General features: G+C 43.3%; 1 protein-coding gene across 1 annotated transcript; it reads right to left on the bottom strand.

Moving 5' to 3' along the window:
* Positions 1–33: 33 nt before the first annotated feature.
* Positions 34–16,760, bottom strand: gsg1l2b (gsg1-like 2b). The gene is made up of 5 exons (XM_076033738.1): positions 16,055–16,760; positions 14,866–14,913; positions 12,966–13,118; positions 2,649–2,760; positions 34–2,300 (listed from the first exon to the last, which is right to left on the bottom strand). The coding sequence occupies exons 1-5, from the start codon at positions 16,356–16,358 to the stop codon at positions 2,000–2,002; spliced, it is 918 nt and encodes a 305-aa protein (XP_075889853.1). The 5' UTR covers positions 16,359–16,760; the 3' UTR covers positions 34–1,999.
* Between the last annotated feature and the right edge of the window lie 795 nt (positions 16,761–17,555).

Below are 17,555 nucleotides of genomic sequence, written 5' to 3'. Positions count from 1 at the left end.
CGCTAGTTGAGCAGTGGACGAGCTCAGCGGAGGTCTTGGTAAAAACTATTTTTTTAAATTCTTTATGATTATATTTTCTCTTTCATAACTTGGTATAATAACTTTTCATATAAACATGTTTTATATCAATACATTAAACTGCAAATTAGTACCCACAGAAAAAAGCACCACACAAACATCTGACGTACACGAAAAAGATACAACAGTCCATGCGTTGGCAGATAATGCAACTGAGGAAATGGCGACAGAGAATTAGAACCAAACCATGTTCAAACCTGCAACTTGACTACAATACAGTTCTTGTTGCATTCAACAATTAACCAATTAAACATTTAGATTTTTTTTTTCCCAAAATGCACTTAAACTATAAATTACAAGATTTCCCTTTGCGCGTCTCCAACCGTACAATTTAATGACGTCATAAGATAAGCACCCCATTATCAAGATGTGACACAGAGAGCTTTGAAAGACTTTTTTCTTTCCTTTTTTTTTTTTTTTTGGCAGTTTGGACAGACAGCTACAGGTTTCCTCTAAGGTGAGACATCGAGTTGGAGGAGCAGAGTCATTCGTGTAACAAATGGCAGAAGCGGAGAGCATGCTGTTTGGTCAGATGCATGCTGCTGGAAGTAAAAGGCACTCAGCACGGCCCGTTGGCATCCTCAGGCTTTCCTCTCTTCACACCAACCAGCGCTCACGTCTGGCCGAGCAGGCCTCCGCTCCCGCTCTGTGTCTTCTTCTCCTTCCAAGACGAATTAGTCAGAGTCAGAGACAAACAGCCATCAGCAAAGAGAGAGGCGGCAGAGTGGTTTTGTGCTACTTTTGAGTGGAACGGTCATTGGCACTGAGAAGACCTCTACTCGCGCAGAGCGGCGTTGCCACAGCAGAGGTACAGCTAGAGTTCACGCTAGCTAACGCCACCCTGGTGTCCCTGGGGTGACAACTGGTCCTGCAGGCTGCTACAATAGAACATTTATGCATACGACACCTCGTCAATGTACGCACACTAAGCTATGTATTTACTGTAAACAACTGAGACCATGGCTGGAAAGGCTATCTTAGCCATGTACAAGGCTGTGAGAGGCAACTTGTCTTATCCAAACTTATTGTGACACTTGGAAAACTTTTGTAGTTTAAAATTGTACCATAATATTAGATAATCCCCGCCGCATCCCATGGGATTATATTTGACAAACTCAAAATAACTCTGCAACACTCAAGCAAGTTAAAGCTGTAAGCGTGACTGTCGACACACTGAGGTCAAGAAGCAATTTTAGTCTTGTTTGGTTTCGGTGACGCCTGAAGCATCAACGGTCTAATCCTCTAACGGTGGAATGAATACACTGTTCATATCCAAAATATACATTTGATCAATGTAAATTTTAACCCTTGAAATTAGAAGTCTCTGAATAGTTTTCACCCTCTGTTGACCTGTAACAGGCACAATGGCACCCTGGCCACTGACACAGCGCCCCCAACTGGTTTGGCACGGGACAGACAGACTTTGCGCACCAGCACTGAGACCTCTCGTCTTGCTCCCCAGACAATAATGAAAGTCCATCGTTGACTCCTTTTGCATGTTCCAATTTTCAGACAGTCTGGGCCACAACACGCAGCTCTGTAAATCTGCCTTTTGTGATGAGACAAAGGGCACTAATACCTCTTCCACCCTCCAGCCCCTGACGTCCCCTTCTTTCTGCCCTACTAGAAGTAGGGCCAGCAACACATCGGGTTCAGCAGGAAACTTAAATTTAGCGTTTTTGCAGGAGGTTGTAAACAGAAGGTTAAATATGCTGTTTTCTGGAGATCTCGGACTTTTGTTTTTAGATAATTCACCATGCAAACTGCTCTGCTGAAGCCCAAGGATGAACAATAAAGATCTAAACATGGGTGCAGTGTTGGACCTCTAGCCATGATCTCCTTTGGTTTACAGTAGTTATGGTCTGTTGGCACAAATCAGACATGACACGCTCTCCGGCTGCTGCTTCCAAAATGCTCCCCTCTAGCAGTACTCCTCTCCCTGTGGGTCGGGCAGGTCGTTGAGGTCCAGGAAGATGGAGGTGTTGGAAAGCTTGCGGCCGTTGGTGGAGAGATCCAGCAGCTCCTCGGCGGTGCTCGGCACGGAGCTGATGTACATGTCCCACACCTGCTCCGGAGAGTCCAGCTCCAGCAGCTTCTGCTTGATCTTCAGGTTCTTCTCTATGTTCCTGCGCTTGTGCTTGAACTCCAGGATGGTTTTGGTGTAGCGGTTGATGGTGGTGACCGAGGACGCCATGCAGGCAGTGAAGGAGCTCCAGGCCAAACTGAGGGGGAGATGTGAGGAGTTGCGTCTTTAATTTTGGACCCAGTGTTGGCACTTTCAAAGATAAACATTTGAACTAGGTAGTATGACAATGAAATTGGAACAGGAAAACAAACAAACAAAAGAGGAAAGACTTTTCAAAGCTGTCATCATAGTTGTTTGTTGACCGTTAAACAAAAAGCTTTTATTCTGTGAAAGAAATAATTGCTTTTTCTGAAAAATATGCCATTCTCCTACAATAACAATTACTCACTCCAACAAGCTGTCAAAACGATAATGACCATGTGACAAAGGGACGGGGCTTGTTGCGAAATTTATGTGCAGACTTTGTAGCAGGATGTGAACTCACATGTAGGACCAGCTGTAGTCCCACGACTGAGGCTTCCAGTCTTCTGGGCCCAGACTGACCGTCAGCTGGAAGGCTGTGGTGAACATCATGTGGGCCACCATACCCAGCAGGCCTGGCACACAGAGGACGAGATAAGAGACAGACCCCAACAGAGTCCGGAGGACAATCGCTGCACTTCTTTTTTGTCACCACAGGGTGGCAGTGTCACACAGAGCAGAACCTGGTTGCCAGACGTGAATAGAAATATACCGAACAGCACAACTGAATTCTAGAAACTCTTATTTCCTTTCGTTGGAGGTTAACGATGGCATTAAATCAAATTTTTAATATCACACGGAGGAGGAGAAAAAAAAAATACAGATTTCTCAGTTTATCTGTCAAATATAATAACAGAAAATACTATCTCTAAAAATGATTTAAATATCTCATTAGGTGATAAATTGATAAATTCACTGGTATTAAATGAAAACATGGCAACATCTTGCATCACATACTCTGACCTCAAGGCAACGAGATTTATTCTGTTTACATTCCATTCTGGAGAAATGAAAAGTTATTTTCTTCAAAATTTGATCAATGCTTTTATTACTCTTGAATAACTGGAGTCCAAACTGGAGGTTGTTTTTTTTTTTTTTTTTAATGTTGTTGCTCTTTTCATGCATGTTTCTTTGATTTAGAATAGGTCCCGAACTCCTGATGTGCAACAGTGGTGGTGGATGATTTATTCATGCAGTAATCAAGCTGTGATCAACAGGCGGGAGACGCTGCAGAGGACGGGATCTGCTGCTAATCATCTGATCTCGCTTTTGTTTGGGAGATAAAAGGAAGAAACAAGTCAGAGGGAGAGAACAACATTTTCCCCCCTCATTAATGCCTGTTGGCATGCACCACAAACTGCTCTTCCGCAGTGCGAAAGGAGAGTTTCAGTTGGATGCATCACCCGAAATGTGTTTTCAGGGGTCTGAAACGACGGCTCTTTGAGGAAGACAACTGCTGATTTCATGGATCGCAGCAGATCTTCTTCACAGTTTTGTTTTGACAGTGCTGGATAATACCGGGAGCACTTACCTGTCCCAGCTGACTAGTTTTAGAGCTAAAACTTCTATTGATGGTCAGAAAAAGGCGATAAAAAAGGTCCCATTACCAGCTGGTGAAAGAGTGCAACAAACTTCCATTTTGGTAAAACAAAAAAAACAAAACCTTCTTATACCATGGCCACCGGCTACTCATAAAAGCTTATTACATTTAACAAATTCATTTTTATGTGGTGTTTGTCTCTAAATCCCACACGAGTGATTTTCCAATTTGTTTCTGTTTAACATCTTGTGTGCATGAGGTGCCCTTGTGGTGCTTGTTGTAAAGTGCTCACCTATAAAAAAATTTTTTTGATGAATATTTTTCTTCTCATACTCCAGTGGAGGATTAAAATCATTCAATAGAAAGAAAATAGCATATTTAGCAACATTTTTAGATTTAGCCTCCTGCTAAAACTGATACGTTGTTGTATCTTCCACATTTGTAACAGTGACAAAACCAGGCAATCAAAAGCCAACTTTAAGCGGGAGTGTTAGACATAATATTACAGAGTAATCAGTGACCCTTGTGACATCACAAAAACTGATTTTCAGAACTGTGTGTTCCAGCATACCGTTTTTTTTATACAATTTGAACTTTTCTCACTTCTAGGTAGTTCGCTGGCAGGCTGGAGAGAGACACATCAATGTCATACAGCACCAGTCAAGTGGATTTGGCACAAGGCTAAAATAACTTTAAAAAGTCTGTCCCTCAGGCAATGGATTTAGTATTACCGCACTTGAAACAGAAGAGATTAGCTTCAAGAATGGTCTGACAGGTCCAACATCTACAACTTATTCTTCAATCAGCAGCCTTCTTGTCAGTGTCCTTTATCACAAGTGCACTTCGTCTTACCAGACACCTTTCGAGAACATGTATGGTTTTCTTGCTCTGTCATCCCCCCAACCCGACATCAATTATTTCCCAGATTTTGTCGGCTAAAGCGAAGGCTTTTCTCCACCCCACACTTCTCTATGCCTATGAAACAGAGCAAGAAAGGAGGGGGGGAAAAAAAGAAAGAAAAAGCCGGACTGTGTATCCTGCCAATCCGATTACCACATAAACCCTTCAAATCCCGGGACGGAACATGAGTGCACCAGAATCAGGAGCAAACACCTAAATTCCCCATCTGATCCATGTAAGTTCTCATGTTTATTCCTGAAAATAACCCTGGCATCGCATTATCATAATGTTATGCAGATCGCAGCCAGCTTTGTGTCAGGACGAGTGGAACAAATCTGAGACAGCAGTCTTGGCACGTAACACTGTGCTGACACTATGTTCGGCTCGCGCAAGGTCAAACATTTTTATATAAAGTCAATAAGTGTCAGTCCAGGTTGTTTATTTTTAGGACTGAAGCACGTTACAAGGACATGGAGGCTCGTGTAAACCACGAGGAACGGAGAGGAGACGTCCGACAATGGCCCCAGGAGGGCAGCAGGGCAAAGCAAGATTTTAAAATAATACAAACCAAATCAAATTGAATGACAAACCATTCAAATCGAAGTTTGGCCTCATGAAATCATTTTAATGGCTGTTTTTTTCCTTTCAACTTTTGTCTCTAAATATTTTTTAAATGGCCCTGAGTATCTATTTGACCATTGAACCTGTTTTGCTTTACAATTATTTCTGTAATTTACTGACTTGATAGATCGTTTGCTTAGAATCATAATACAAAATTATACTGAATTCTCTAAGATGCCGCTTCTTCCCGGCCATTGCTGAACGATGAGGCAGACTACTTCCAAAAAGTTTGGGATTTTGTGCCTTGCGGCAATAAATCTTTGTAATAAATTGCATGATGTGAAGAAGTAGACACAGCAGTGATAAGGGTAAGTACACAGCAAAACTGCCTGCGGTTACATCTGTGTGTTTACATACTTTGTTACGTAAAGGACTTTGATTTATTTCTCCCCTTTCATCATAAATTTAAAGGCCCCACAACTAAAATTGATGCTATTTTAGACCTTTTAAGATGTTTGGAAGGTGACAGAATCCTGGTCTAACCTGGCCAAAAAGAAAAAAAGAGTTAAAATAAAAAAGGTTGCATAATATGCATCACCTCTTATACTGGAAGCGTCTAATTTCCCTCTCTTAGCAACTGTAACGGTCCGAATTTGTTCAAATGTGACTAAAAACATTGTGCACCAAAAAGTCATGTTTCAAGCCTTGTCTTCTACTGTGGCAAGAATTGTGGGTCAAAAGCAGGTCCAATACAAACTGCAAAATGCGACTGGATGCCTTTGGATCTATAGCGGCACTTGACAAACTGCCATCTGGGGAGACACTGCAGCTTCCCACAGCACGCTTAATTGGATGGCAGTCCATGTATTCAAGGCAAGGGTTGTTTTTTTTGTTTTTTTTTATCATAGGGTGTGTCAGAGGTGTTACCCAATCAATAGTCTGATAAAGTAAGGAATTCCCAGTCAGCAGTGTGTGTCAAGTCAACCCATGGTGTGAGTGGAGAGCGGTGAAGCAGAGAAGCAGCGAGAGTCCTCAGAGAACAAACATTTCCACTGTGAAGACTTCCCATTCCTCCCGACCATGAAAAGAAGAGCTAAACCCAGTTGTAATTGGCAGGGCTGAAATGATGTCATTAGTTGAGGAGGTGGTTTCTTTTAAGAAGGCAGAGGGAAGAAAATGAGGTGAAGCAGATGCATATAGGTGCGGTGTTAAGAAATGAAAAAAAAAAAAGAAGGGAAAAGACGAAGAATCAGCCTTAAGACTAAACTATCACTTTGTCCTCTATGGACGCACACAACTGTGCAGCTCCTCTGAGCCCTGTGTGCTGAACAATCCAATCAGGAAACGTCTGTCGTCAATATTCAGCTTGTCTCAGTCTGGCTGCCTTCTCACAGGTTGAGCCCCTCTGGCTTATAAAAGGGCTCACAGGTGGGAACTGATATTACAGCGGGGGAGTGGGAGGGGCAGCAAGTGCTCTGCCAATCAGAATCAGACTGATACTGATTCGCAGGTGGGAACTGATTAATGGGGGGCGGGAGCCTGGCAGCAGATGTTCCGCCAATCAGGCTGCAGAGAGTTTCTGCCTCCAACACCTCTGCCAATTATCTTTTCAATATCGTTTCAATGGTTTCAACAGTTCAATGGTTATAGTCAATCATTTCCAAGGTGTTATTTTCCCAACCAGACAATTTCGCAAATAATCTTTGTAAATAAACACTGCCGCATGTTTCTCTGATGTTATTTTCTGTCGTGTTCAGGTGGATGAACAAACCACCCTTGATTCAAGACTCAGGTTGTGGGCTCGGTGCTCATTCTCGGCGGGGGAAAATGGGCCATAAGAGGCCTGCACCACATGTAAAGTGCCCTGAAAGGACCGTTGTTTCGTGGCCCGACACAACTAAAGCTGAATTGAATATAAACAAAACCTCAGGCAAGTAATCCCATGGAGGGCCGGGACTTTGTTTATCGTGTAAAACACAAGTTTGGTGCATTTCAAACGAATTCACTAAGTGCTTCTGTTCTGGCTTCATTTATCCCCCAAAATAACATTTCAGCCTGGCTCTAATTGGGGAAAACACGCAAATGCGGCACAAAGCCGATGGCAATTCAGCCAACAGTTTTCCATTTGTCACGTCTTGTACTCAGATGCTACCTTTTCACGGTGACTGACAGCTTTAATAAAAGCTTCTTTTTTTTTTACTTCCCTCCTTAATTGTTCCTGTGAACCTCATTACCATAACCCCTCTGAATAGAGTCCTATAAAAAAAAAAAAAAAAAAAAAACGGGAGCCGCTTTCAGATGCCTTCCTTAATGTTCAACTTTTACAAGGCACGCTAAACCCTCGGTAATAGGACCCGGGGAAGCCGTTAAAAAAAGCCAGTGGGCCGGGACAGAGGCTCAGAGTGGCGCTCCTGGGGATGGAAACAGCACCCGGCGGCTTTCATGTAACAGCTCGCCAACAGATCCTCCCTCTAGCCAGACCGCAATTTGAGTGTGAATAAAACATCCCCAGACAAGGATGGCAGCTTTATGTTTGGCGGAAATTTAGAATGGGCACGGCTGTTACAGCGAGGTCACGGGCAGCGCGAGGGTCACACTGACCTCCGCTTCCGTCAAACACACTGTAACACTCAACGCAAAGCAAGTCTTCTGCCGTTTTTCCACCGGAAGAACCAAGAACTTTGTGTCCCGGGTTTTCTTCCACAAAGGGGCCCAGTTAGGTCGGACAAAGGCTTTATTGGGGTTCTTCTAAACTCTCTGATTTTGTGTTGAACTTGTTAAATCTTGTAGTCACAATAATATTTTTTTGTGGTTTTGTCCAAAATATTACAACTATTTCTACCACTACCACTACTACTATTACTAATATGACTACTAATTTTAATTAGGCAACACAAAGGCAATGCTATTATTTCAGATTTGTTTCTGTGTCCATTTGTTCAATGACACGCAAACATAAGACAACTTCAAAAAAGTCGGAAAACGTAGACACAAGTGAGCAGAAGTTGTCGTCTTTTGCTGCTGGTCACTTCCTGAGAAAACATTCATGGGTCAAAAGCTGTAAAATAAAACCCAAACTAATCAAACAAAGTACAGTTTCTGTGTGGCAGTTAGTTCACTGCGGAGCTGTGGCTCACAACACAGCAACACTGTAGCCCAATCTCCAAAACTATAGCACCCATTGAAAACTACTCTGCCCTCCAAGCAGGGAATTTTTAGGGCAAAAACCTACCTTGAAACTACATTCAGACCCAGATTCCTATTTTGGAAGGTTGCTGTTGTTGTTTATTTTGAAACTGAAATTAGACTCAATCAAATCACAATCAAAGCCCCACATTTGCATCGTTATTGAGCTGGTTCAAATATGACTGAACCAGTGAGTCCAGTAGGTGCTCGTGGTTTTAACTAGAAAATTGCTGTGAAACTCAAAAAACAATGGTGGCTGCAATGTTGGCGGTCTTTGTCAGAACTGGACAACAATCTCTCTCTCTGAATTCACCAGGAAGCCAGACTTCCAGTGGCCTGTGCGGAATCTCATTGGTCCTCTTAAATATGATGAACAAAAGAGTCAAAGTTCTTCAAGTTTGCCCTCCATTTCCCGATGTTCTCTCTGGCCTCGAGAGAAACCTGTTACATTCTGAAAACACATGTCACAATAATATGTTTTGCATGGGTTTATAACAGTGGACTGTAGTATTTCCACTGAAGTATTGTGGTTTAGTGACTGGAACTTACTATTACATGTATTTTTATTTGCGGGTTTTATTTATCTCATTTTCACCTTTCTCACCTTTCACCTGTGAACACAAGATATTTTCCTAGCAACTCAACTAACAGTAATTGCTCCCACGGCACTAATAAGGCAGTTATTACAAAATGTCAGGGTATTTAAAGCAGATGGTTTGGCCTCTCCGTTGATTCATGTTTTCAGCTGATCAAAGGGGACTTGGCAGACTCTAATCAAAGCGCTAGTCAGAGCAGGAGAACCCCCGAAGATCAATACACTGCCTGCGGCTCAGCAACTGTGTGGTTTTTTTTTTGTTTTTTTTTGGAAAGGGGTTCTCCAAAACTTTGTAAATGAGGTCAGTAGTTGTTCAGAATAGCTAATGTTTTTTTTATCTTGACACAGTGGTGCTTCAGAGGGATGCTTGCTGACCTCATAAAAGTTACAAAATCATGACTGTCAACGTGGAACTTTTCCCCTCTTTTTCACACTTAAAGACTCGCTTTCACCACACCAATTGTTTCATCTAAAGTTATGGTAAATCTTTTATTGGCACAAAAACCTCTATTGATTATTAAGCACACGGCTCTCCAGTTAAAACACTGAGAGATGCAATTGGCAGAAATACTCTTTATCAGTATCGTTGGATCTTCATTGTCAACGCCTCAGAAGTGCAAATTTCACTTCAGGCTGCTTAAGTCTTCCCATGTGCTTTATTCTGTCTGCGGCCATGTCCAAAAATGACATCACATCCTTTTGGAAGCTGCTATGAGAACTTGAACTATTACAATAAACGCTTCAAGTGACCCAATTCTGATCCGCCCCTCCCATGCCGCGCAAACTGGATATGACTAAGCAGAAAAAAATGAAAATGGATTGGGATACTGCCAGGTCACTTTCAGGCCACATGTAGAAATGTGCACATCTGAGGGTCACCACACAGAAAAGCAGGTATTCTCCTGCTAATGCATGCCCTGATTTCAGGCTGGAACATCACAATCCCATCAATCTTGAGTCCTTTGCCCCATTTGAGGTCAAAGCTTTCATTGCAGCATATGTCTTAAGGTTGCACTAACAGCTATGTTTTTGTTTATTCTGCCTTTTAGGCTCAACCAATATCTACAGCATCGCTTCAAAGCAGCGGGTGTATGATTTGATAGCATCTACCAATCAGAAAGGATATGGCAAACAATCTTAAGGTCAGTCCCTCTTTTCTGATCTCATATCATGCACAGGCCCACCAGCTGTGATGTCATATTAAAATCATCATCAACCCTGAGAAGATCCACGTTCAAAGAATTGACACAGTATAAAGATGGATGGAGTCGTCATTATGGCACACACATTGCTTTGCATTCTAAAGCCCAAGATGGATGGCTTGCCTTGGGACTGCAGGTTGATTCTGTATTTGGATGAGTGGGTGGTACCAGAGGCGAGCTATGATTGGAGCGTGAGTGTTGTGTGCGTCCTAACACCTGCCCACCAGCCGGTGAGCCAACTGCAGGAGCTAACTACTAAACTTTAACCACAGCTTTATGACCATTTTTACTTTTAGGGCGTATTTCCTGATTTTATTTTATTTATTTTTTTGCAACTTCAATGGTCCCTACTGGTCCCTAAAATTCAGTTTTACACAGATCTTACTGATGGGAGTGTCAGGTTTCCTTTTTTACTTTGGCTCTCTCCATTAACAACGACCCATTTCTATCTTTGTCTTCAGATGATCTTTTTAAGATGATGAATAATTAAGTAGACGTTGACACCTCTCTTGTCTCCTAATCCGTACAGCTATTTTGTTTCAAAATAGTTTTTGCAGACTTTTCTCACTAATCATTTTATTTGAAGAGGATCCTCAGTGTAATAAAGTACTATACGTGACTTTGTTGTTCCCGTTTGTAAGTTACATACCTCCCTATTCTGCTCACTTTTCCTATACTTCCCATCACTTGACTCATGACTCATGCATTCAGATATCTGGGCTACTCAGCAGTAGAAAGCAGCTTTACTATAATATCATTGCTTTGAATCAATAGCCAACACATGGGGCAGGGTTGTACCTTTGGGAGAAACATCTTTATTCCTGAGGCTCTTTTAGCAATTTCCTGAACCTGCTTTTTCATGTCACTAAAAGAAGAATGAGGGAAGAGCATCCCTCTCTCTCTCTATCTCTCTCTCTTTCTCACTCTCTCACGTTCTCTCTCTGTCTTCGCTGGCCGAAGAGTGGAGGTCGGGATCATTTTCACAGAGAGGATTAGAGACAAAATCATTGTTAAGTCCTCAGCCGAGAGTCTGTACAATGGCTGGGAATCTTCTCAGGAGCTCAATGCTACAAGTGAGCTGAATATGGGATTGGCACGCAAAACCAGCCTTCCGACACAGCATAAGGAAGAATTACATTTTATTACGAGACAAAATAAGAATACTGTTGTATTTTTCCTGAAGAGCCAGCTGTCTGCTTTCTATAAGAGGACACAGTCAGCACAGTCGGCTGAGTAATAGCTGCTACTATGGCTGTACTTCTGTTGGTGGCCATCAATGTAATACATCTAATGTATGCTTCGCTAATCTTGAAATGGGAAGAATTGTCTTAAATAACATACTGCCATTTTGCAGGGAAGGGATGACAATTTCCTTTCAAACTGTGTGTGCATACACCAAATGGTGTTTACACACTAAAAGGCAGATTTGTGGTGAGTGACACTGCAACATTTAGTAGGAGTGCCAAGTTCAATACCAACAAACACATAATACAGTACAAATAGGAGAGAACAACAGATTCATACACTGGAGTAAAAGACTGAACTCTCAACTTTCACTTTGCCAGCACTGAACCTCACATCTCTTTTTGGCTAAATGTGTCACTCTGATTGCTGTGACCAAGCACTGTTGAGTCATGTGATGATCCAACAGCAGGACACAGAAAGAACAGAGGCAACGTGCTCACTTGGAGTTGTGAAAGCAGCGGTGTCCCAGTACATCGATATTCTACGATGACAGGAGTGTCATCTGGCAGCTGCCAACTGCTTAAAGGTTAAGGTTCAGGGCCGGAGAGATTGCACGCATTGTACACCAGAAAATCTATGCAAGTAGCACCAAAAAGCAAAGGTGAAAAGCGGCGGGAAAATGTGCCGAAGTGCAGGTAGCGTCAGGGCTGCCCGAGACTCATTTGAAAGTATTTAAATGAGTCATTTCATGCCACATGACACCACTTCTATGCAAATATGCCTCGATCGAAACAGCGCCTGATCCAGAAAGAGTTTGCGCTCACGTCCGCTTCACAGACGTAAACAACGCCAGCCAAAACCAGGCGCAGTTTCACCTGTCAAAGTGTTTCTGACGTCAGAGCAACTCTCTCCTCCCTGAAGAGCTGATGATGAGGTGTGTGTATATGGAGAAATAGCACGCGCACACACACACACACACCTTATCATATATAAAGTAAATATATGCATTTTATTATTTATTTATTAAGAATGCGAAACATTGATAAGTTTCGCGTTCTGATCAAGCACTTGCTTGATCCGATCAGCCACAAAACAGCTACAAATCACACTCAGGTGGCGGTAACTGTAAAATATATAATACAATAAATAATAAACAGTGAGTTCGGAAAGTATTCAGTATCTTTGTCATATTGCAGTGATTTGCTAAAATCAATGAATTTCATTTTTTCCTCGTTCAAGCACACACAACACCCGATATTGCCAGAAAAACACAGACTTGTTTAAATGTTTGCAGATTTACTACAAAATGAACACTGAACTTTGTAATAAATCTGCAAAGATTTAAAAAAATATATAAAAATTGTAAATCAAACCAAATATTATACACTGGACCTTTAAACTAAAATATCACTGGTATTGATATCAGTGATTAGCAATTTTGGGCCATATGACTACATATCGGGTAACCCTCCCATACATAGCATATTGACAATATCTATGATAGTATCTTTTGGTCCCCCCAGGATTTCTGGGTCCATAGCATTGTCAGCGTTTTACCCCGTAATGGTGACCCAGCAGGACCCACCCTACCAAGGTTCTGTTAACACCCACCTGAGAGTACGGTGAATATGGCAGCAAAGGCATTCAGCTTGAGGCCATCGATGACGTTGCCAAAGTGACAAACCTCAATGGACATGAGGATGCCCCCGGTGGCCAGTAAAAGGATGTACAGGCACTCCGCAACGATGCACAGCCACAGCACCCCTGTCGGGGAACAAATAAAACTGTGAAGAACAATTGCAGAGCAGAGGAAGAAAAAGCAAATGCACTGTAGCAATAAGTGTTGGGGAAAGAGAGGCCAGACGATGGGATAAAGGACACGCAAGGGAAGGACAAAGACAGAGGAAATGGGGGAGGAGAGCTCGCCGAGAGAGATGAACCTTCCACCACTACACCAATATCATTAGGATTCAACATATATCACACAGCAGCCGGGGCACAGCAACCACGCTCAGGTCAGTGTGTGTGATATTACAAAATACCAGTGGATGAAAGTACAACCTGTGGGCTGATCATGTACATCACTCAGGGGAGGTGCTTATTGTGGACTTAATGAATCTCAAGATGGCCTATTACCTAAAATGTCCCCCTTTAATTATGGACATGAAGTTCTCCTTTGGCAGTGAGAGCTTCTTGATTAACCTTGTCTAAAATGATGTTGCAGAACGGAGCAAATGGGGAAAAACAATCAGGATATGTTTTAGGTCTTGCAATTGGCCCTGATTTGTAAGCATGTTCTGTTCCACTTCCACACAATACATCTCATCTTTCACGAATGTGAAACCAGCGAGGGGGAGAGCGGAAGCCACATGACGTGTCCGACTCTCTGAACGTGGCTTCGTGATGAGATAAGATGAGGGTAGACTTAAATTTATTTCAAAAATCTCAACATTACTCAAGAGTCCAGCAACTCTTTACGTTTTAGTTGAGCTGAAAGATTATCTAATCTCCTGTATTTATCTAAAGCCACCTCAGGAATCGGCACCGATGACTGATTTTTTCCTCTCATGCTATCCGAGAAAACCAACGCTCACTTCTGAATACTGAGGCACGTCGAGGTGCGAGGTGCTCTGAGCTGAGAGGAGAAAACAGGGGTTGGGGAGACTGGGAAGAGACTTGGTGCAAATGACTGCAGCATTGGCTCTAAAATAAGCGGGTAAGATATTGCACACTGAGGGCTTTAGCCGCGGCGCTGTGCTGTTGTGTTTGATGGTGCTGGGTTGGAGCAGGGACAGAACAAGCAGTCAGCCGGTGGATGATGGCGTCAAATCTGATGTCAGGAGAGACGCACAAAGCAGAAAGTGTTTGGCTGTGACAGAGTCCTTATTCCATAACAGGGAAAAGTCCCCAGAAATAAAGTTGAGTCACAACTGTTGGTGCTGCTCTTAAGCAACTCACTGATCAGAAAACAGCACTGATCCTTCAGAGGACAAAATGTATCAGAGCCCCTCTGAACGACTGCTGCGCGACTGTTGCATTTTGTTCTACTATCAGAAGGAGTGTCGTCTTCATGGACTCACGTTCTAGACTTACAACAATGACTACTACCAGTATGCAATGACCTCTTATTGTGCGTCTTCTGAAAACACATTTATAAGGCGTCATTCCACAAGTCTTGGCTAATCACACTGCAATTTGCAACGGGACCTCATTAGTGTGTGTTTGTGTGCGTGTGTTTGTGTGTGTACGTGCGTGTGGACGTATAATTGTGCTGGTTTTAAACTCAGAGGAAACAGATAAACCACAAGCACTTTGTTGAACCCAATTAAGCATCGCCGCAGCGTCGGACCAGAATTGGAAGCCCAGCGTTTCAACACATGGAATGGAAATGTCATGAATGAATTCTAAAAATCCACGCCTGGTAAAAGTTCAAGCGTTTGTTGTGGAGCTTGGATGAACCCTGCAAATGTCAGACTTGACATCGGGGAAATGTTTGGCGCTGGGATCTCACCTCTTTCATTTGCAGGCGCAACATAGAGGAAGCTTCTGCAGACTTCACCTGGAAAAGAGCAGAAAGCAGCCGCGGTTACTCAGTGATGGTGCATTTTCATCCGTGCGAAGAGACTTTAATAGAATACGACTCCCAAAGGTGAAATATAACAACACATTTACTACTCAGCACAGTGTCATTGGAGGCTCACGGTCACAATTTCTAATCCAAATAATCATTGTCAGGTTTCACAGTGGGAGCCGTTGACTGTAACATACATTAAGCATTACTCCAATCTGGTATTGTGGTATCGCACGAACAGCACCAGTGTGGCTCTCCTGAGTGTTGCAAGTTAGTTTATAGGCAAGTTTCAGTACTCATGAGAGTCACATTAATGCTTATCCATTGGAGTCTCTGGCCACTGCAGTCTGGGTGGCAATAATAACAGTCAAATGGAATGAAAAAAAAATGTTGATATCGTGGTGAATAGGTCAGATTCTATTTTTTTTTCAACAATAAAAAAAAAATGTAACAATGTAACATTGTGGAATTTCTATTAGAGAGAAATGCAGTCATGATGTGAGCGTATGAAGAAAGCAAATTTATTTCCAGTCCATAAACTGTGCTCTTTCACTTTCCCTCATATCACAAATATTGTGATTCTGTCATTGATCCGGTCAGAGAATCAACTGGTTTTCTCGGATTATCTCAGATATATGCAAAATTGAGATTGAGGAACAATCATTGCTGTAGCCGGCCCCTGGCAGACAGCGAGTCAAAAAAACAAACAAACAAAAAAAACTGCTGTGCTCCAGTGGAGCCGGATGGAAGATGTGAAAAATGCTGATACTTGACGCTGCACTGAATAAACAGCCGGAGTCTTTCCTCCAGAGCCAAGAGAACCTGTTAAGCACTCAACACTGTGGTGTTGCCACCTGATTATACGGTGCATCAAACTTTCTAAAAATAAATAAATAAATGAATAAATAAAAATAAATAAATAAATAAATAAATAAATAAATCTTCAATTCATCCCGAGAATCACCACCACAAAAAAACAAACAAAAAACGACTTTTCCCGTGGCGCTTCCTGGTACAGCGCGCATGTCCTGCATGCGCTCAGCTCGCGCTCCGGTGCCATACAGCCTGCATCCATCCATCCATCCATCCATCCACCGCCACGGCACGCAGGACCGCCGGGGGCACTCACCGGTCATGTTGATGTTCTGCTCGCAGGAGAACCAGATGCCCGTGTGGAACTTCCTCATCACGTACTTGTCCTCGCCGCTCTCCCAGATGTACTGCACCAGGCGCGTGTCGTTCAGGTTGGAGCTGTTGAAGCGGATGCAGAAGGACTGCCGGGTGGCGGTGATCGGCCCGGTGCAGAAGGGCTTCACCACTTTGCGGGTCCCCTCGCACCAGTAGCTGGTGGTGAGAGCCGACACGGCCAGGAAGAGCGCCAGGAAGTTGAGGGTGAGAGCCAGCGACGCTCTCCGGCGCCGGTCAATCCCCATGTCGGCGCTCCGGAGGTGGCGAGGAGCCAAACTTAATCCCCCGCCGTCGCCGCCGCCGCCGCCGCCGCCTCAACTCGGATGACACGGGATTATTGCCGTGGTTTCTTTCACTCTCGCGCTCTCTCTGAAATCCGTATAATCCGGTTATTTCCCCTTAATTTGTCCGCGGCTAATTGCGACGGTGCGCACCGGTCCTGGCGCTGCGCATCTCGCGTCCGCTCCGCCAGCTGTGCCGACCCTCTTATTTTGTAAACTGCCCACCCCACCCCCCCAGCCCCAATCTCCGACCTTCCCCTCCCCCTTTTACCTGATTCCTTAACCCCCACCCTCCCTCGCTCACACGCGCGCCTACTCGGAGCGCGGGGACAAGGAGAGGAGCGCGCGTGCGGTCTGAAAAGAGGAACATATTTCTCCAGATTTTCCAGAAAAATAACATTTTTATTATTGACAGATTACCCACCCCCCACCGCCCTCTCCACTTAAAAACACAAACGACTGATGCAAAATCACTCGGCTGGCGATGACTCTCCTTCACGAGGCTTTCTTCAGATTAGTGCAACAGTGGAGATGGACGTCCATCCGATCAATAGGTTAAGTGTCGCAGCAGCTGCCGAAGGGTCCGGACAACAGAAAACATATAATCCTAAACCCAAGACGCCAGGAAACGTCAGCGAGATCTGTAACATCGTCGTCATGAATTATTCCCATCGCTCCATTCATAATTCATGATTTATTTCTGTGTAGCACCGCTTTTATGTTTCATTCACTCACTCACTTTCTTCAGCTTTTTTTATTTTTTATTTATTTTTTTATTTTTTTAGTAATTCATTACTTATGAAGCAAAGCAGTTAAAGGAGTAATTCCATTCTTTTTAAGGAGTAATCAGTTATCAGTAGTTGGACTACTTTTATGGAGTAATCCCAACAACACTGCTTGCAGCGGTATGTGTTTGAACCAGTGATACAGGTCAAACAGTACTCAGAGTTAGCACTGTTCCAAAGTGACTTTTCCAATGTTTTCCAACAATGTCTTTATCGGTGTCTCAGGATTAAAAGTGGACTAAAATGTGATACGTTTCTCCTGTGTTGTCTTTTGCTCGCGGAGGACTTGAGGACTTGTGTGCAAAAACTGCAGGCTCTTGAAATCATAATGTCTTTCCCTCTGTGACGTCACAGTGGGCGGTGACACATCACTGGT

The sequence above is a fragment of the Nelusetta ayraudi genome, unplaced genomic scaffold (genome assembly GCF_046127955.1).
Source record: "Nelusetta ayraudi isolate G7.1 ecotype Tasmania unplaced genomic scaffold, CSIRO-AGI_Nayr_v1 ptg000042l, whole genome shotgun sequence".
Lineage (NCBI taxonomy): Eukaryota > Metazoa > Chordata > Actinopteri > Tetraodontiformes > Monacanthidae > Nelusetta > Nelusetta ayraudi.
Note: the sequence above shows the minus strand (reverse complement) of the source record. Positions and strands in the feature narration are given on the sequence as shown.